At 41.4% G+C, this 22166-nt stretch overlaps 1 protein-coding gene across 17 annotated transcripts in view; it reads right to left on the bottom strand.

Moving 5' to 3' along the window:
- DOCK10 (dedicator of cytokinesis 10) overlaps window positions 1-22166 on the bottom strand; it is a 138129-nt gene that overhangs the window by 113573 nt on the left and 2390 nt on the right. For 2 of the 17 annotated variants that reach the window (XM_030028579.2, XM_030028580.2), the window contains exon 1: window positions 3458-3692. The exons of 13 other annotated variants lie outside the window; for them this stretch is intronic. In XM_030028579.2, the coding sequence (XP_029884439.1) occupies window positions 3458-3559 (102 nt within the window). In that variant the 5' untranslated portion in view covers window positions 3560-3692. Of the gene's footprint in view, window positions 1-3457; window positions 3693-22166 lie in introns of those variants that run through there. 2 more of the 17 variants (XM_030028581.2, XM_030028582.2) reach the window with 2 other exon arrangements.

The following is a 22166-nucleotide window of genomic DNA, read 5'->3' as shown; positions in this document are numbered from 1 at the left end:
GTAGTGGATTTGACCAAAGCTTTTAAAGCTTCCAGTGCAATGTTTATGTAAACATGACTCTCTGTATACACACACGCATATATGTATAACATCACATATATAGAGCCATTGTAATCTAAGGAAAATCTACATTAAAAAAAAAAAAAAAAAAGATACTCCCCATTTTTGCCCTTAAGTGGCACTTCGATGACCCTCATAGCAAAGGCAGAAACCCCGCTCTGACACCTACAGCATCTCTACAGCAATAATAGAACTGGTTATAGCAAGAAGATCAGACCAAACCAGTCCCCTCCTTGTGCAAACTGGATGAATAAGGGAGATGGAGTGATCTACCCACAGTCCTCTGTGTACACGTTCAGGGGAAGGACATGCCAGGTGTTCCCAGCTCACCTGCTCCTCCACAAGGCTCATCTAGCACAGACCTGTTGCTAAAACAGGGGTGTATTTTACATAACACCGTGCACAGCACAGAACTGTCTTTTAAAACATTTTTATTTACTTTGAAAATAAAGGTTTCTTTTTAGTAGACTTTGTTTTTAGAGTACATAGGAGACTTTTTTTCAGGACCAAAGGAAAAACTCTAATATCTGTTCATTAGATCATGCTCTGATGCTAAAGACTTTGATCACTACTGTAAGTCTGATGATGAAGTTGCAACACAGCGCATAAGCAAACTACATTACCCATTTTCACTTAGATACTAAAATTTAGATGCATGAAGTCCTAGACCTGTAGACTGAGCAAACAGCTTTTTTGAAAGGCGCTCAGCCACTTCAGAAGCCCCTGAAGCAAAAATAACTGAGAAAAACATTTGCATTTGCTCTAAATAAACTTTTCAAAAATACCATTTGACTTCTAGAGAGTACTTACTAACAAGTCACTGTCCCGTAGGGCAAATCTCATATACGCTATTCCGCTTCATTTTACTCAGTGAATATCTCCCTATTTCTACCTACACTATGGTTACTTATCTCTTCATGACTTAGAGATATTTTTCATGCTACATATCTGAGTAAATAAATGTAAGTATTTCTACAGAGACTTTATCAGTAAAAATCAGTATCATCTACACATGACCACTATAAACTCAGCTCTCTCAATGATGTTAAAAATTGTAATTGTTTCCTTGACGTCAACCACCCTCCCAATCAATTATCTAGCTATCAAGTCATTTACACACACAACATAAATGAGACCAAAATCTGGTCAACCACACTGAGCTCAATCAACAAACTACAATCAATTAAAACTAATCAAATCATAATTAGTCTTACAAAAAAAAAAACCAACAAAGGAGTTTCCAGCAAATAATGCGAGTCCACCTACAGAAAATACAGGTCTAAATGTAGTATATTAAGAAATGCATTATTTGAATAAGGTCCCCATACACAAAAGCCTTTACAGCTACAGTGGGAGCTAACACCACTATGAAATCTACAGCATCGGAGTTGCAGAGGACTGATGCATGAAGGAGAGATTGGCTCCTGGTTGATAGCAAAAAGTGCCCGTAGGCCAAAGATTTAACATGCTCCAGTTATGAAATATTGGGTAGAAAGACACAGGTCACAAGCCACAAAAGTAAAGCCAAGTGTGCCTGCATTTCCTAGGGGCTAAACAAGCTATTGAGAAATATGCTCGCAGAATAACATGACACAGTGACCCCATCTCATTCTATCTTACGTCTGAAAAGAAAAGAAATCAGAACAAACAGATTCCCCTGAAAACCCGAGTTACAACCCTGACATTACAGCAGCGAGCCACTGCACGGGAAGTGCAGTGTGAACCACAAGCCTCTGATGAAAAAGGCGCGTTACCTATTTCCAATTAAAGGCAAAAGGCACACAGTTACAAGTGCTCTAAGTTTTAGGTCAGGGTATGATATATTTTATTGACTCTTAGAAATCACAACAATTTAAAGATTCTTTGGCACCACTAAACTGAACAGACTCTCAGCTTCCGTTATCTGAGGATACAGGCAAAAATGAACAGATACATTCCTCTTCATCTGCCGGCTGATTTATTGTTACTATTCAGGCTTTGTTTTATTTCCAGCCATACTTTCCCGTAAGGCTTTAACCACTTCTGGTGAGCACTATTCACATATAGTCAGGATTTGTACAATAATGACAAAAATCCCTCTTAACCAGGATTTAAGAGGGTAAGTCAAGCAGCAGGGCCTGCCTCCTACCAAAGTCTTATGAACTGCCAGGGTTAGATGCTTTCAGCAGCACCACCAGCATTCATTCTTGGGACCCAAGACCAGGAAGCTTAAACTTGCTATCTTTGACTGTGTGCCAACAGCAGCGAGAACTACACTGTAAAGTAGCCTTGTCAAAAAGATCCATTTCCACATAAAATATCTATCCAGAATGGCAGATAGTCACAAGCAAACCTCAAACACTATCCTAGATGAGCCACAGACCATCTTAATCGATCTGTGACCAAGTGTTACAACTGCAAAGTTCTTTCCCTGCCTGTTTTAAAAAAGTTAATGAGAATAATCTTCAGCGTATTATGACTGATTCTTTGTTACACTGGACATGCAGAATAGCCTTGAAAGAGCGTCCAGCATGCACACGCAAACACAGCTTGTAGTTGGATATACAAAACTACAGAAGGAAACCAAACACATTTTGCCATGAAGAAAAGGACTCATTGCCTCCCAGTCTTTCTTGGGGAAACCGTTACATGTTTAACACCCAAAGTAATCTCTCAAGCTAAGAGAATACACTGAAAACCAGTACTTGCCTAATGCTTCTCAACAGAAGGCTCTGGGCGTTTTACCTAAAATTGCCCACAGTTTCAATTTCAGTCAGGAAAGCTTAGTCACAACACAGTTAATGTGAGCTGCCCAGTGTCACACAGCAGAGTTTTGGGAGGCGCAGTCCCGGCCAGAAGCCATCACCGGCAAAGCTGCCGTCTACCTTGCAGGGCAGAGCCTCACTCCAGCTTTCCACCAAGGGCTCTGGAGCTTTCTCCATTTGCTCCCTGCACTGCAGGAGGACAGTGGCTTTCTCCTCCTCCTCCTGGCCTCGAGAGGCACAGATCGCCCATAGCATAAATGAGATGTGAAATAGCACAGAGTAACTTTCTACTCCCGAAGCAGCATTATGGATTTTCATGGAACTACCAAGCATGTGTTACCAGGCACCAGACAGACTATCACACAATGGTCTTATCCGTACGTGTCTGATTGACAACGTGACGCTATAGAACAGTTTCCCTAATGCACCTGAGTTCTGTAAACTCCTGAACTACCCGTGCTTCAGTCTCTCAGACTTCAGTAATCATTCTCTAATGTTCAGTACCTCATCATACAGGTCGACGAGACTCAGTCAGTCCCACGTACACACCAAGGAATAAATCCTGCTCTCTCCTACGTGTAGTCCGAAGAGCATTTCACCTGTAGTTTCTTAGCAATTTCATAGAAGAGATGAAAGAACGGGTGCATACTCACACAGCTTAATCTGTGAATTTCTCCTTGATTCACTCGCCTAATGGTTCTTCTCTTCCTCCGCAGTTCACTGGGCTCCCTTCTGAATCTCCCGCGAAAGCTCATTGTATCCGTAGGAATTCAAGCAGCAAACAGATCTCTCTTTAAAAACTGTGCTCCTTTAACCTCTTCCCTTCAGCAGCTTCAGCATAACAACTGGAAGCTGCGTATACTGTTCAAGGGGGAAGTATGTCTAAAACTTACATGCTGTATCCACAGTAACTGAACAGAAAGAAGAAGAAGAAAACCAGCAGTAACTCATTTCTTCCTGTGAATAATATTCTGCTATTAAGGCGAGAGTGTCTCATTAAACCATAGATATACCCAGCCCCCGCCTCTAATGCAAATGAAAATAGGAAGTTGTAGAAAAAAAACGTTTGCAACTGAACATCTACCTTTGTCTCAAAACCCATCACATCCTTTCTCCTCACCACTCTCCCCAATCTGAAAGCCAAAACAGCTGCACTCTTACTTCATGTGCATGTATGTCTGCAAGCTAAAAAAAGGCATTCACAGAACAACCACCTCCTACCAAGCTCCCTGGTAGCAGACTTCAGTCACAGAGCATGCAGCAACAGGTTCGTACTGCCAGGGCCCAGAATCATCTCTGCTTTTGGACCGAGGTAACAGTTCCCCTTTCAAAGTGGTGTGAAACATCAGTAACAGAAAGCACCCTGCAAATTCCTAAATCTGCAGACAGTTAGAAAAAGGGGAAAATAGATAAATTTGTATGCTAATATCCAAAATACATTTTTGGTTTGTAAAAACCTGGTTTTAAAAGTGCTTGTCACCTGCCAACTAAGAAAAATCACTGCTTGCTTCAACCCTGCTCCCACCTCAGGTGAGAGAAAAGCTGCCAGACAGAGCCTGTTCCCCAGATGCCCCATGCAGGGGCAATCACAGCAGCTCCCCTACCCCACATGGGGACAATCACAGCAGCACCCTGACAGGTCAGGAGCCCCTCACTCAGTGCCTCAGAACCGCAGAGGCAACGGGAGCAGTGACACAGGCAATCAAACTATTCTTAATTAAGATAGGAGACTCGCCCAATGCTCAGCTGTCTGAAGCCTGGCAGGGCACAAAGGTCTTTTAAAACTGAACAAACCCTCTCAGTGCCCACACATGTGCACGCGCACACACAGACCCTTTTCTCCTTTGTTCCAGCTGAGGATTCATCCTGCTGTAGCAGCAAAGCTGCAATCCCCTGTGCACATAGTCTTTATGTGTCATGCATTAGCTTTTTTTATTTTTACTTAATATCAGGGTGGATAACTAAGACAAATTGATAGTTTTTCAGCTTTTTCATTCTGGATTTTTTGCAAATCGGGCAATAAGCATCTTTTTAACAACTTGTTTCAATTAAGTACTCTGAGATTGGCAACTTTACCCTGAGTGCCATTTTTTTTTCTTTTTCTTTCCAGCAAATAATTCTATGAACTCTTTGACGCATTTTTCAGTGTTAGTAACATTTGATCCAAAGTAACAAACCTCTGCAGAATTTCCACATCATTGTTCCACATGCTGGATTTCCATGCCAGGAGAGCAGTCACCCTGAGCCCAGCATGTCTGACCTGAGCACTACAAAACAACACATCGGTCTGATTAGTTTGCTTTCGTCTTCCACAGTTAAAACATGGTGCAACTTCATGAATTAAAAACCCGTCTCATCATTATCTTCATCATTTAGCTTTGCCTCTGAGAAGATCACCTCCTTTAAACTGAGTGTTACCAGCCTGCTGTGCGACTGCTTAAGACAGATTTCACTGTACTCCTACTTGGCGGTGAAAAGCATCTGTGTCTGGCACTAGAAAACAGAAAAGACAACAGAAACCCTTTGCCAAGGTATGCAGACTTTTCAAGTGGCTACCAATATAGCACCGCAACATTAACCAAGTCGGAATCACCCTTGTTTTCTCTCAAACCTCCATGCTATCTATACTGAGTCCCAAGTCCCTCTCACATAACATAGTGAATGCAGTTGCCAAGACAAGAGGTCCTTGCCAGAAGTTAAGTTTAATGCTGGATCCATCAGCTCTGCTGGCTTAACTTTAAGCAGGTATCAATTCCTCTCAGAGGCTCTTTCACCTACTGGCTCCTTTCTGTAACTGTCACGCAGAGCAAACCGAGCTCCATCTTTCCTTTCCTCGGAAGGCGCTCGCCCAGCTTCCCGTCTCCAGCAGCACTGGGGAGCTGTTCCAGGGCATCCTTTCCACCAACATAAGGGTCACCGCCGCTTCCTGAAACTTTGATGAACTTGTGTTACTCCCAAATAATACAAAAAGATGAACTTTGTTTCAAGTTTCCAGCTGGTCCTTATCCAATTTACTGAGTATCTTCTGTCCAAAGGACTTCATTCCTGATATTATTAAACCTCATTTGTTTTCATATCTCTGACAGCCCATTTTTCAGACTCGATGCTAAAGGCACTGAGCACTATATTTTCTCAGCACCAAGGCATTAAAAGGTTGAAGCGATGAAATAACAAATTAGCTACAGCATTCACACAGATCTAAACAGAATAGTAAACAACTGCAAATAAAGATTCCACTTTCTTAGATCGGTTTTGAATGCAAATCGCTCTACACTTGTAATGGGGAATAACATCACCAGTCAAATGTCTAATAATGCTTTGTCCTGTAGCAGAATTACAAAGTAAACCCCATTAGCATCAGTGTGACTGTAAAAGATTTTCTAATTTTTCTTCAAAGACTTCTCTATCTCTTCAATTAAAGATATCAGGTACTTTAAGATGATCATAAAACTGTTTATGTTAATATGAATAAAGCTCCTGCGCTGCTTTTAAATTCAGAACTGTTATTTATAAGGTGAGAAGTATTATCCATACCTCGAGTTATACCAAGAAAAGAGGTATTTGGTCACAGGAAATACACAAGCCTTGACTTACGTTTGTGTACTGCTGTAACAGATTCATGTAGTCAAAATAAGGACGTTGAAGCACTTCAAAAAAATGATAAAATATGTAAGATAGTCAATTCAGGGTTTAATTGCCCTCTGCCCTGCTGTCTTTGCTGAAGACTTTCATATGTTCCCAGCATTTTCAAGAAATTTGCTAAAATATCTAGATAGGAAAAATAATAACATTTGATATCTCTACTCCTGTTAAGGAATAGCTATGCATTCCCTTTGCTGCAGAGCTACTAGCATTCAGTTTTCTGATAGGGGTCACAAGTTCTTTAATAACTTCTTTTATTCTCTTTTCCTACATTTCTTCTAGAGCTTCTGTCCAACTTAATTTATTTCCCTCTTAAATCTGTTAACTGTCATGCTTCATTGACTTAGTTTGAATCTATGATATATAGCAATATGTAAAAATGTACTGCTGGACAAAACTAATCCACTGCTACAGTATGTCGTGCAATCATTGGAAAATGAATTTCACTAGTGCTTTGCTAGCAGCAAAGATACACACTTTATGGACTGAATTTTTGTATCTTCAACTAACATAAAAGGCACTCCAAAACAGGCTAAATATTTGAGTTGCTGTGTAGTAAATACTGAATTCACCATACTGTCCTTCTAACATAATATAATCTACCACCTCCCACCAAGAAGGATTGAGAAATGAAGCTTCAGTTAGCCACACTGGCGTTCCCCCCCCCCCCCCCCCAAATTTGGCAGGGGGGGGGGGTGGGGGGAGCGTGGAATCACATGCAAAGATTGAATTCATAGCAAGTTTCAGGGAATGAATGCTTCCCTTCAGCACAGGACTTCTGTCTGGGAGCAATGCTGACATGTACGAACAGAGTGCAAGTCAAAAACACAGTCTTGACTTATGCCCACGTATATATAAATAATTGCTCATCCATAGTCGTTATGTGCCTAATCCTGACTCAGGCATTTTGTTTAACAGATTTGAGAAAGATAGTTTGATTAACAAGTAAGACAACTCCTTTCGCTGGAACAAGCTGCATCAACTGTATATTATGCCTTTTCTGAAATTAAATTCTGAAATGAAAGACAAGCCTCTCATAACAAAACTTGCTTCATTTATAAACTAAGACCACCACGATGACAGTGACACTACCATTCTGGCAGTCTCTGCAGTGTAGACCAGTACTGAGAAATTTGGCTGACAAACTTAATGCTTCACCACTTGGCAGAGTGCAGATAAGATACCTGCCTACCTCTCTCGACAGGCTTGTGGCATTTCCAGTATGTCAGAGTTCCTGGTACAACCACGGCAATAAAGTTGTTGAAAAAAACCCAAAGGATGATAGCCATGCCAAACACCCAGCCCTTGGAGCAGAAACAGAAACAATTCTGCACTTTGCAACCATGACTTTAGCACATGGCCAGCAGGCAGCTATCAGCTCAGGTACCAGTGATAAGAAGAAAAAATATGCTACCCTGCAGAGGGTCAAAGGGCTTCTTTTTTTTTTTTTTAATTTTTTTTTTTTCATTATTTCTATTTTTTAAAAAAACCCCTTACTTCACAGCCTTCCAGCCTTCTCTATCCCATATTATGGATGTAGGATGCAAAAGTCACAAAATCTGGAGACCTTGCTGGTATACTCAACAGAGTTAATATCCCACGGCATGCAGGCAGTGCCAGTAGATAAGCTGTACTAATACATACTGATGCTGCTTTCCATATATTCCTCACCTGGTCTTCAATTACAGTCCCCCAGCAAGCCCACCATCGCTGTCTGTCACACCCCAAACAGCGTGGCAGGGCAATGCTGCAAGAAGTCAGTTATGCATTTGGACAAAGCAAGCTGTATTAGATATAATTTGCCACCCTTTCTGTGGTCAGAGTGCTTGCTAGGAAATTGATTATAGTGAGTGGCAATGCACTGTACTTATTTTCAGGTATGATTGCCAAAAATCTACTAATGGGACTGTGAGACTAAAACTGAGGTGTCAATGACTGTACGCCACGTTTGTCTTATCTGTGTCTTCCAGGCATCAGGAATAGTGCATGCTCTGTAGTGGTTTGTGAGTGCATGTAAAAACTGCACTTCCTAAAAGCTTCATGCTGGACAGGTAAAGCAGATCACTACCCTGGGACCAGAAACAGAGCAGCTACCAGATGATGCAGGAAGCCCTAGTTACCTCCCTCCCAATCCCTTTGTCATCAAAGACTGGCAGGGCGGGGGGGGGGGGGGGCAATTAATAAGAGATGGTCTTTTAAAATTAAATGTTCAGTATTGGTCTGTGCTTTGAAAGTGTTGGGGGGGTTGTTTTTTTTAAAGAGGGTGAAAACATAAAACCAAAACAATTTAAACAGAAAGGTAAACCAATTTAGTTTTACATATAAAAAACCAAACATATGAAGCAACCTTTCACAAAGTCACTCTGGTATTGAATCAACTGGAAGTGAATTACACTATTTTTTGAGAAATGTGACTCCACTTATGGTCTAACAACTTAAGCTGAAACATCAACATTCACATACAAACCCTGCGTGAAGTCATTAGAATAGCTGACGTTTGCATTTTGCCTACAAATCCATACGGCTAGCTCTGACCAGGCAAAGGGCCGGGAATCCATCAGGGTAAAAATGACATCAACACACAGGGTGAGCTCTCCAAGGCAGGGGAACGAAGCCCCTTATATTTGCCAGAGCTCTGCTAACAGATCTTTCCAAACAACAGTCCCCCATGCCAGTGACTCCACCTACGTCAATCCATTTCTTTTCTTCCTAGCCTGACACTGTGCTCATCTCAGCAATTCCTTCCTCTGTGCCTTCACCTTCACTTCATGCCCCAGATATTAGTGCAGTCCTGCGAAACAAATTTGCGAGAGGCTGCCCTATTCCTTTGCCCTGCCTGAGAGGCTGTAACACACCCTCTAGTTGAACCGGTGGTGTCAGGAGCCCACCACGGGCTGCGCTTGCCGGTCTCTTTGTGCATGGCCAGAGCCGGTAAGATTCATCTGTGGCTGAAAGTATCCGCTGAGGGGGGTGAGGAGAAGGCCTGTGGGAGCACAGTTTGGCAGCTCCCAGCCTGATCTCACACGCACCACTCAAGGGCCCTTACAGCATATGTATTTCATCACCTCAAAATAGCCTTGTAAGCACTCACAAGAGTTTGCTGATAACGTCCACACTCCAAAAGCCACTTACTACCCCTTTCCTGATTTTATAGCTCCTAAAAAATGTCTTGCTGTTCTCCCATTTGGGAAGCAGGCTTAGCTGAGCCAGCAGCAGTCAGTCCCTTCCTCTCCCGCAGCCTGGGAACACTGCTCCACACGCACACACCTTGCCACTCGCTCCTTGCCACAGTAATGTTTCTACCAGCCAACCCCACAAGAACACAGATGCAAGAGCAGCATCATTTCAGCAGCTTTCCAAGCTGGAAACCCACCCGCACCTGGCACGAATAGAATACATTCCCTTGCCACTAGATGGAGAAGGGCCTTGGAGAACCTGTTGATGCAACCCCAAAGGCCTCCAGCTATGGCCACACGGTATCACTTAGAGAAAACCAGTATCACGGATCTCACGCTTGCAGCCCTTCCTCATCTACCCTATCAGCCCTCTGGAGATAGCAGCCACTGGGGAGCAAGAAGAGAGGGGGTACTGGTACTGTGCCGTGGTGTGACCAGCTGGTCCTCTTTGCAAGTGCAAGGGTCCCTGTTGCACTGCGGAGTTGCAGACTCACGTATAGCACAACTGAGCGCAGTCATCGCAGGCTTTTGTTCCGGGTATCTTTGCCCAGATTGGATAGAAATAGGGCTGTACTTACTCTCTTTAGCAAATAAAATGCTGCTTCTTACATCAGCAATTAGGCTGGAAAAATAAACTTTCTATTAGCAATGTTGTCCTGCTGATGTGTACAAAAGCAAAACACACAATTAGTTTAATTTCTTCTTTAGTTTGATCCATTGGGAAATTTCAAACAAACATTACCCTTGTGTTTTCATCTACTTGGACTGGAATCAGCCCTTGGTAACAAAACACATAGTGATGAAGGGCCATAACAGGTGACTAAATAATTAATCTAAATTTACTATCTCCAGACATGTCGATGCTGCTGTGATTTTGGCTTCCGCTGCATGCTTTTCTGATTGTAATTCTAATACTTGCTATTCATGTCTACGCTACATTGCAGAAATGAGTCGTCTTTTTCTTTACCAAGAAAACCTCAGATCAGAAAACATCTCGTTTATAAAGAGAATGCACATTTTCACCCAATTTTCCAGCTGGAATAACTGAAGCAAAAGGAGGTCAGGCAACTCACTCATTTACTCAAGGTCACAATCAACGTCTACAATGCCATAATATTGATATAAAATACCCTGGGATTCTCTTAATTGTTTTTTCTAAGTACTAAAATACACTCCCCTCCATATGTGTGCAAGCTGACTGTATAACCATTATTGTGTTTGATATCACATACTTGTAACATATAGTCAATGTTACAAATTTCTGTATACTCTCTTCTAGTGCCTGTGGGTATCTTAAGCAATTAAGAAAGCAACTGCATATAATAATTCATCATCTGGATCCTATAATTGAAAGCTAAATAATGGCATTTTGGAAGACAGAAAAGCACACAAATTCCAAAAACAGATAAGCAAGATTATTATTTTATCAAAAAGGAGTGAAATAAAAAGCCCTGCAAGTCAGATTTACATTAGTTAAGTTTGGTAAGTGGAAAAGAGGAAAAGACAACTCGCACCCTTTTCACAGTCCCCTTCTCTTACTGATCTCTTGGAACACAGAAAGCAAAACGGTGTAGCCTAATACCTAGTGCCAACACCTGATACAGTATTTCTCACTCTGACATAACTTTCTGTACACCCAGAGAATTGTTTCACCTTTCTAGGCTTTGCTTTTAATTTCTTAATTAAAAACTGCTAATCCTCATTGAGACTTATAACAAATGTGCAATCTTCAGCATTACCAAAATAAGAAGGTAAAAACTCTAGGAAAAGACTGAAGTGGCAGTGGTTGGATCCCAGAGTAAGCCCTACAGTTTGTGAAAGCCTGTGTAAAGTTATTAAAACTAAATATAACCCCAGCCTTAGCAAAAAAGAAATATAATCCATCAAGTTCCACTCCTTCAGTTATCCCAACCTCACAGCAAGGAATATCCAGTGGACTGCTGTGGGTCCTGATGCACAGACAAGGTACTGCACACCAGCACACTCGCAATACAGGCCCACGCACAGGGACCGTAACCTGCAACAAATGCAAAATAATTCATGGGAGCAGAGTCAATCAAGCTGACATACTTGCACATGTAAGAGGCAAAACAATGCCAAGTACAATACTATTTCAGTACCAAAGTACTGAATGTTCACCTGGATGCCACGCTAAATTCCAGTTTATGTAAGTATGGTCATACCGGCTAGGATGAAAGTTCATTTAACCCAGACTTTGCACCTGTGAGAATCTACAGATGCTTAGGTAAAAGTTCAGAAAACAGTCAATATAATAGTATTTCTCCTGAACACACTTCCAATTTCCACTCATGCAGGTTCCCAGCCTGAGATGGCATCTGCATATTTAGTAGTTCTCAAAGACTTCTCTCATGAATTTTTCCAGTCATTCTTCAAACCTACACAGACACTATAGATACTAAACATTTTGTGGCAAGGAAATCCAGTTTTAATACTAATTCAGTGAATTTTTTACCTCCAACCTTGTCCCCCATTAGTTTCATTTGATGATCCCTACTTCTCTTGTCGAGAAAAGAAACTGCAAGCAAAGTCTACATGTCTCTGAGCATTCCTGATTTTTATGACTTCCATCATATTCCCTCATAGTTATTTTTCAGGCCAGTCCAGGTCCAGTCTTTGTCTACATACGTAGTCATGGACTAACTTCGCTGATCCTCCTCACTCTTCTCTGTGATTTTCCAGTTCCTACAAGTCTGTTTTGAATTGTACAAGGTATTAAAGCCCTCCCAAGAAGCTGCTATGGAACTCTGCTATCCAAGGACAGATCAAAAAGCAAAATTTATTTTTGATTTCTCAGTGAACTGGAAAGGAGGACCACAACTATGTCATTCTTAACACACTAAAACTGCTCTAAGATTCCAGGTCCCAGCTTCTGCAAGGTGGAGAGCTGAATCATAGTGATTCCTCTTCCTTCTCCGATGATTTTTTCAGTGAGATTAGTGTAAGCCAGTATTCCTGCCCTCGTGTTTCTCCCCACTCCCACATCTTGCTCTTTGTATCCAACATGCAAAGACAAGCCCTTGCACCTTCACTCTTGCCTTATCATCAAAACCTAAACTGGCCATTGACAACCTGACTCTGTACCAAGAGGGTTTTTTTTTAATTTGGAAATTCTGGAAAGTCCAGAAAATTCCCTCTTACCCTAGAAATAGCTGGAACATCCTGACTCTCATTTCTATTAAGCACCACTTGAGCTGGATACAAAAGAATTGGTCAGGAAATCAGAAACTAAGAGGTTAACTTCTGATTTCCTACAAATACAACACTACAGCCAAGCATAAACAAGTGCCAGAAAAGGATGTGGATGGGAAATAAAGCAGCATTTGCTGCAGTTCCTCCTCACTCAGCTCCTTGTTCTCCCTGAAACACTGCAGACACAGTCTGACTCAAGGAGCAAATCCTTTTGTGAAAATATTTCCAAGAAATACAGTTGTCTTTTGAATGCATTTTACAAAAAGCAATGTTTAGCTACCAATTCAGATTCTTTTTGCAGGCTCGTGTGACTTAAAATTGCCTTTGATTCAGTTTAAAAAAGGAAAATTGGCAAACACTTAGTACGCAAAAAAGCTTTTGGCAGCTTAAAAATACTGTGTAAAGAAACTTCTTGGTGGGACCTGGTACAAACTTTTATGTCAACTCATCTCTCAAACATTTCATTTGGGCAGGGCCTTTCTGGTGCATTCTTCAAGAACTGGCTTTTTTATATAGTGAAAACACTTTCAAATTACATTAACCAATATTTACAGTTTCAATTAGATTCCAAGAAGTAAGGTAAAAACATATTGGTACAATTCCAGGCTTGGATTCACTTTTATATAAAAAACTTCCATACATTCTGCTAAAATATTTTGTATTTATACAAGTGCTTGAGGAATGAGCACGCTATCTGTCAGAGCTGCTTGGCTGGAGGGTTTCTGAACAAAAGCAGGTGACGGACGCACAAACACTCCAATCACGAGTCCTTCCCCAACTGATGTCTTTGCTACATTGTCAGCAGAAACATAATCAGGTGCTACAAGGGACAAATTGTCATCACGAAGAATAAGAGGCATCGCAAGCAACAAAATATATGATATATCTTAAATACTGGAAAATGTATTCATTAGAAGTCTGCATAGAAACAGTAAATGGTTGCTACTGGATGTATCAGATTCAAGGTTAGGATTATTTCCCTGTATCTTCCACGCATATACTGCTCACATTCATCTGAAGGATGTGTTATGGAGCACATGTCTAACACCTGGGAGCAGACAGCCAACAAGGGACTTGGTTTCTTTCATAACAGGCCAGTTAAAAGGAGACCCTACCGCAAGTTGTAAGGCCCAACAAACCAGATACTCCTGGCAACAAACAGGCTTTTAGATATCTGCTTAGATCACTACACCTCCTAAAGGGCTGTGCCCTTGCTTAAAACCAAAGAGCTAACGGTGGTCAATAGCCGGAGGAACTCAAGCAGTACAAAAGCCAAAACAGTCACAGCCTGAATAAGCAAATTCAGTCACAAGTGCCAGCTGGCAGGTGGAGAGACCGAACAGGCAGCTGGATGCTCTGTGCCTGGTTGCTTTTTCTAGGGAGATGAGAAAAGGCTCCTCAAGCACGTGGGAGATCGGGTTAAAGACAGGGGAAGAGCTAAGGCACTGACAAGACGGAAGCGCAAATCAGCTGTGTGAACACTTTTATTCTTTACCTTCAAGCCACAAGTATCCAAAAGTGAGAAAAAATAAGCCCAATCCCAAGCTCCATTTCTCCCAAGAACTTGTCCTCCTCTGTAAGCCTATTAAGATCAGATCTCCTATAGTGATAGCTGCAATGCATGCTTGCACATTATTTACTAGTGGCAGAAACATCTCAAAAAGAGCAGTGGAGCATCTGGTTCCATGAATCTACATTTCAGTAATTAATCTCTTTACTGTTAAGGCTTACCCTCTGAAAGAGCTAATTTTAGCACATAAGTCACAACCTGTGGAAAGCATCCAGGTAACACCAAACCCTTACTGAAACACCAAAGGAAGTTATGACTTACTGGAGATGTGATGTTCAACTCCCAACATCCTAGTTTCATAGCTAACCACTGTATTAGTATCAATACTAATGAAAAGAAAATGAGCACAGCAGTTGACAGATAAGAAGTGAGGAAAAACAAACACCAAAGGCATGAAGTGTTCAATTCAATTGGTTCCATACACTGTATTCAGAGTGATCCCTGAGGCAGAAGGAAGTCTGATAAACATTACAATGGCTATTTTTCATTGAAAACCACACACACAGAATCTATTATGTTTTAAGCTAACCACAAATTGGCAATAATTATTAACAGACTGCAAGTGTAGAAGTAAGATATTGCACACAAATTCTTTCTGTTTAGACAGAACGTAACATTTTGTTCTGAAGAGGCACCAAATTAACAGGATGAAAAAAGTACATTTTTTATAATATGTATTTATTTACAGAGTTCCCCAAGTTTAAAATAAGAGTCCTAGCAGAACTGAAATAATTGAGACCTAGAACAATGAAGGAATCAGTTTCTTTCTGACTGGAAATACACGCATGTATGTACAGCTACCACACCTCAGCGTAGGTCCACGGTCTGAGCCAGCTTCAGCTGGACTAGACTTGGAGTAGCGCTCCGAGATGATGTCAGACCCTTGCCACCCAAAACATCCTGAAGTATTCATGTGACATGCTTTTTGGTGCTGGATCCTAATCCTTTCTCCACTGCGGCATTCCTCACTCCAATCACTAATTCAGGCTGGAAGGCTTAATTATTCAAGGAAGGGATTCAAAAGCTAAAAGACCAGGAACTGTTCATGTGTTTCCAAGACACTCTATCTTCCTCCATCTTCCTTAGCTCCAAACACTCTGAAGACACTGCGCCTGTTTCTGTATTCCTGAAACAACAGTACTGCAGTGAACAGGAGTCCAGTTACTTGAATACTTTGGCAGAGGATTCATTTCTTGTTTCACTCACAAAAGCAGAGCTGCCAGTTAGTACTAGCTGACAGACTCAAATATGCTGAAACGCAGCTTAGCCTTAGAAATGTGTTCTGCCTTTACTAACCTTTCTTTGGTTAAGGGAACATCAAAACCATTCACCTGTGTTTGCCTAGTTCCTCTTAAGCTACAGGAGATATCGCAATGTGGAACTAGTCTGTATTCACGTACACATTGGCTGTAGTCATCCAATAGTCATCAAGTGGTGATGCCTTTCGTCAAAAGCTTGTATGATTCAGGAAATGTAATCTAGAAATCAGAATCTCTTGAGAGTTTATAGAAATCAGGTGACAACCCCCCTGGGGTTGCACAGAAGAAGGTAAGATCACCAATGCTAGCCGCACTAGGTTTTACAGCACACAGTAATCACACTTCAGTTTACGCTGCAGATGTACTCACAGTATCTACTCCTCGATTTATCTGTTTGCCGCAGCTGATGGTGGACTGGTTCAGCAGCTGCTATTAAGTGAAATGACTCCTGTTGCACTGTGCCATGTTACCCCAGTTTCCTGGCCAGAAGTTGCTGGAGAGGCTATGGAGCAATAAAAATTTTCCACACGCATTAAAACCAAATGATTCTGATAGATGGAAGAGTATGAAGAGTGGAGATAAAGGCTCAGAGATATATCTCTTTGTCTCTCACGAGCAATAAAATTGCGTAAGGCTTTTGTCTGAAATGTGCTGAATTGGAATTCTGATTTATTTAAACTGGGTTTAGACCAAGTATATTAACATTGCTGTTGTAAAGAAGAAACTTCATGGAAGTGAGAAATATCACCAACAGTTTTGTCACACTCCATTCAGATTTCCAGTCCACCCAGGAGGTGAATGGATTGCATTTATCCTGAAGTCAAAGCAGAAGATGGTTTTCCACTTTGGGAAGGAAGGGGTGGAAGAAGGACGGTGGAGGAAGGATTAACTTTGGTAAGAAGTATACTCAATGTGAAGCAAAAATCGAAGGCTTTTGATAAGAACAAGGAGGGAAGAAAAAGCAGTGTCAGAGGATCTTGATGTGTCAACATAGAGCAGTGGTGGCTTGCCCTCAAAAATCAAATCTTACCAAAGTTTAACAGCAGTGTGCCTAATTAATTTCAGATGAGAAGAAACAGTATTTTCTACTTGGCTTCTCTCTTTCTCATCACTGAACTCTTCCTCTCTTACACACTACACTGTCTTTGCCTTGACAGGTCTCCCTCCCCACTTTGTCTCTCCCAGAAGCTTTTACTTTGGCAGTACTTTCGGTTGGCTGGCGTTCTCAGAGGGCCCTGGTTTCTTTATGGCTCCCTTCCCCACTCAGTGTACCTCTTACAGGGCATGGCTGTTTCTAAGCTAAATCAATATCCCCATGTTTATAGCCAAAGGACTGAAATGGACTCTTGACTCAGCTATATGCATTTAAATCCAGATCAGCTCTACTCTGAGGATTCTGTACCTACAACAGCATGAAAAATAAAGCCCAGCCTGGCTCTCAGTGCTGCAGTCAGTGGTGAGTTAATGCTAGTGAGAGGCAAGGACTGAGGACTGGCACTGATACCACTTTCTGAAAGCAAAGTTTGATTTGCTGTTCCTTTGTACGCTTCTGGAACCAGCTGCAGCTCACCATACTCAGCAGAAGAGAACCAGTCTACTAGAGCCCGGGCCAAGGCTAGTGCATACACATGAAGACAACAAGCACTGCTGCCACCACACTGCCGCTCACTCTCCCAACCTGAGAGTCTCCAGCTGCCACGTGCGGCGCAGGTCGGCCGTGCTCCAGCTGCAGATGCCTGCAGGCACACGCTCACCGGTATTGCGGTGCAAACACCTGAGCTGTGCTGGGAGCATGCATGAAGCATCACAGGTGGATTTCTGCATCCTCGTGGCTCGTACGTACTGCATGCACTGCCCTAACCCACCTCCTGTGAGCTGTGGACAGTGATACTGCTAATGAAGATGTGCTCCTGTAATGGAGCTTGAGCAGCGTGGGATGACACTGCTTCTCAGCCAAGATACGGTAGCAGGCAGTATCACTGCTTACAGTCCATTTCTGTAGCTATTAACTGTCAGCCTAACTCACCCATACAGCCTGGTCAGGATAGTGCCAGGAGCAGTCACACATCCCATGCCAAAACCTCGCTTTGTGAGGCAAAAGACCAAATTATTTGAACTGAGTTATGAGTCTGGAACTACTTGTGCAGCCCAAGATGCACATAAAAAACAGAGAACATCTCCAAAAACAGACCTAGAGGCTGTTGGTCACAAATACATACATACATATATATAAATGTTTCATATTTCTGTCCAACACTACACTCTCTACAGACAGCCTGAAACAAAATACCTCTACTAAATTCTGTGCTTCCGAATAAGAAATAAATTTCAAAGCATTTTCTTGAAGTTTCCAGAACTTCAAAGATATTAATAATAGATAAAAATATATAATATATATATATATTATAGCTTAGCATTTGGCATTTAAATCCATGTTCATCTCTTTACTATTACCCAGAGTTTATCTTTTCCTTATAATTTATTCAAGTATTTAATATCATGATAAACAGAGGAAAGCAGACAAACATAAATGCAAGATGAGCACTTATAGCCAATTTGGTGTGTGAGGGTATCACACGATGTAAATAGCTTAAGGTTCCTACAACCATAGCTCACCCAATTTCAAAATCCCAGAGCAGTCAGATCATCGGGATTTTTTTTTTTTTTTTTTTTTTAACTCTCCTACCTTTCTCTGTATGATTGGAATACTTGGACAAAAAGAAAAAAAAAAGCATGAAGGAAAGTCCAAAGAGCAAAACAATCAAGGGAAACATGGAAAGCTAGCATTTGCTACAGCCCATCAGAGCTAGAGCCAAGCAGAACTGCAGACAGAGCATCACAGACAAAACCTGCAACAAATCAAGCATGTGTGTGCATAGATTTGTTTATAAATATGCTTATTATGCAGAGCAGTGTGGCTGCAGATGGCCAAAGCCCAAAAAACCTGAAGTGGTTTTTTGGGGGGTTGGGGGTTTTTTTTGTGTTTGTTTCTCTCTTTGCCTTCTTGGCTTTAATCAAGTTACTTTGCCTTTCTATAGGTCAATTTTCTTCTCTCCCTAGAAGCATTTTGAACATTCATCTTAAATTGTGATTTTTGTCAAATGCATAAAACCACAAAGCCTTCCCAAAGCACTCCCAAGGACTGCTACTTACAGAGACTTTTCTATGTCCCTTTAACTTACACCCTACTCTTTCAGGTATGCTTTGCTTACAAATAAATAGCTTGCTTCTCTTTTAAAAAAAAAAAGTAAATAAAAAATTCCTCTTATATAGGAGGATGTTTTCATCACTTTGAGTCCACACTCTTCATAAGCTGTCATAAGAACTTGGTTACCAGATTCATAATAATTTCATTCCACTTGCTGTCATACTACACGCGTTGCTGCAACACTAATAAGAAGTGAAAGCAATATAAAATGTGGCTCAGAGTACTAATGTCAGATGGAGAAGATTTGTTCAGTGGAAAAAGGCTGTTTTTAATGCCACCTCTTTTTCAACCACATGCATACTTTAAATGTTACTGCAACACTCTGAAGTATGAAACAGAGCCACATCTTGGGCTCATTCACCTCTGTACTTAAGAAAATATACCCAGAGCCATAGCTGCTGCCTAAACTGGTAAAAGCCAAAACCAAACCAAACGTCTTTCAGCACAGAAGAACAAACACTGCTCTGAAGAAGAGATGGACACCGTCCCTCCTATGCTGCTCTGCTGATGACGGTGCTGAGCAGTTACCAGCAGGCCTGTTCAGCATTAGGCACAAGAAAGGAGTCACAAAGGTAACAAAACCAGTTGCAAAAATGGCTCTGAAGTAGAAGCATTTTCTGCATCACTTACTACTTTTCCTCTTTACACTCTACTGTTATTCATTTATTCAAACATAGGCCTGTTTCTGTTCCTATTGAGGTCAAGTGCCAAAGTGGAAGTTTATTAAGGTCAAATAAAGCTACATATGTTTATTGTTGCTTAAAAATGTATTACACATTGAAGCTTCTGACTTGAGCTAAAAGACATGAATATTTTGAATATTTCTTTTGAACTTTAGAGCCCTGGGTAGTCTGGCTTTCCAAAGACAATCCCTCCTCCAAGATGTTGGAGGAAGAGAACACCCTTCTCTTCCCAGAATTGAGGCTCATGCTGACCTCTAAGTTGCTGCAAGTCCTCCCCATTTGGGCACACACAGACACATTCCCACCTACAAAACCAGTAAGTCATGAGTCAAAGATGTTGAAGTTCTTAGAGCTGCCATCTATTGATAGCACTTAGTATGAACGTGGCATAAATTTTCAGTAGGTAAATGCATACAAAGGAGGAAATGAGTACACTGAATAATTTAAACTAGAAACATAGAATTAACACAGATTGTGCAACAAAACTTAAGGAACACAATTCTGGAGGTAAATTTTAGTATTACATGAAGAATTCTCAAAGCCATGCTTTTATTGTTTCTATGGCTTTTAGAAGACTAAAATTCCATTTACAAACTAAGCGACCTGAGAAGCAACTCGGGCAGCACCCCAGCCCCACCTGTACGCCAGAGCACAGCTGCCATCCTGCACCTGTGCAGCAGGGGAGGTTCTCTTACTTCTTCTGTTACTGGAAAGAGTAGATAAAATCTCTGCAAGCCGTCTCTTCAGAGATGAAGAACTGAATAGAGAGAGTAATATTGTCACCTTGCTATTGCTGTGTTCAAGCTAACAGGTCATTTTACTCAAAATGCAAAACACTGTACCACATTTTTGTGTAGCTGGTTACCAAAGAGTGTGTGTGTGGACGAAAGGATGCTATCCTCAAATATCATACTTTGCTCTTATCTTCCACACCAATCTCAGCTGCCACAGTTCATGATAAATCACATGAAAAAAACAAAGAATGACCTACTAGATAAAGCTCAACTTCTTTTCAGGTCACAAGTTCCAAACACAAAGCATAATCCTAAACATTAGTGCCCCCACTCCAAGCACCAAACAGTTCCACATAACCCCATATACTAAATTTTCTTCCTTCAGGCATCTTCCTCTTCTCCTTTTTCTTGCAGAAACAGCACATACAGTCATTTGCATTCACTCTACATAGGTTTTTTAATATCTCAAACCTCACTATGTCATGGACTTATTTTGAAAACTAGCTCTTACAGACATATGTTAAAGGTACAGAAAACAACAAGATGGTCTATTAAATACAGTCACTGAACACATTGATCCAACTTGTATATCTAGTTAGAGCTTGTTTGCATACTTATTTTGCATGTCTCTGGCAACTCCCAGCAGTTGTGTCCAAGAGAAGATGACACACAATAGTCATTGACAAAGAATTTCCAGTTTTGTCTTTCTGGCATCTCTCCCTGCTCTGTGGATCCAGCCAAGATCTAAAACTGATTATTAATCTGCCTTGCCCAAGGATAAAACCAGATTTCTAAACTAACAAACTGAAGAGGAAAAAAAATTCTGTGAGTAAAGACATCAATCTTCACTTTCTGCAAGGACTAGAATGCTAGAAATACCTGCTGTGATGCCTAAAGATTTCATACAATGATTAGTAGGTGGCCATTAAGCAATAGCTGGAGATTGTACTTGGGCCTTCTCCCTTTATTTTCTCGTGCAGCGCATCCACAGCATCTCCTGCTTGGAGTGCCACCGACAAGGGCACAATTCCTAGAAGAGTATCATATAAGGATGTTCCTCTTCAGGGATTAACAGAGGAAAACGGGGCACATCTATAGAACTGTATACTTACTGGAGTATTTTAGGGTAGACTGCTGTTCTCTCTGCCTCAGGATTGCTTTCTGTACCAAAGCAACATTGAGATTTTATTTTTGCTTCACACAGAACAGGCAAACTTGCAAGAACATGCAGCAGAGCCTGGGGACTTAAGCCATTCAAAAAGAAAGCATAGTTTATCTCCCCAAATCAATACCAAATACTAACACTCTCAGTAGGGAGCATATAGCCAGTGGCACACAAGCTACAAAGAGGAGAACCATTTCATCTGAAGGCATGAAAAGGTAAAATGCCAGATCTTCAGCCGACAGGAGCCCACAGCCTCTGGTGATCACACCCAGGCATGTCAGTATATTTCAGTTATTCTGCATATTGGGATTTCCTCACCTCTCTTCTTTGGGCTCCCCAATCACTCACTGCCCTCAGGCATAAAAAACCTCAGTAATCTCTTTGGGATCAGTTTAGCTCCTGGCATCTGCACAATGTGCATAATGACATTGTGAACTAAACACTTTTGCTTGTCTACATAGTTGTCTCCACTGTATTATCCAGACATAAACTTCAATGATCTACAACAGACCAAGGGGAAAAAACATAATCTGTTAGGACCATAATACATGTTTTATGAAGGTCCAGCAGCCTCCAGCCCCTCTTTATCACGCTGCTCTTTCAAGTCACATGAATTCTGGTGGAAACAGGACCATCCATTTCTGCCGCAGAAGTGCTCTAAAGCAGCGCTTTCTTCTCAGCTCGCCAGGTCTCCACATCATTACTAGCCTAACGG

This window comes from Aquila chrysaetos, chromosome 10 (genome assembly GCF_900496995.4).
Source record: "Aquila chrysaetos chrysaetos chromosome 10, bAquChr1.4, whole genome shotgun sequence".
Taxonomy (NCBI): Eukaryota; Metazoa; Chordata; class Aves; order Accipitriformes; family Accipitridae; genus Aquila; species Aquila chrysaetos.
Note: the sequence above shows the minus strand (reverse complement) of the source record. Positions and strands in the feature narration are given on the sequence as shown.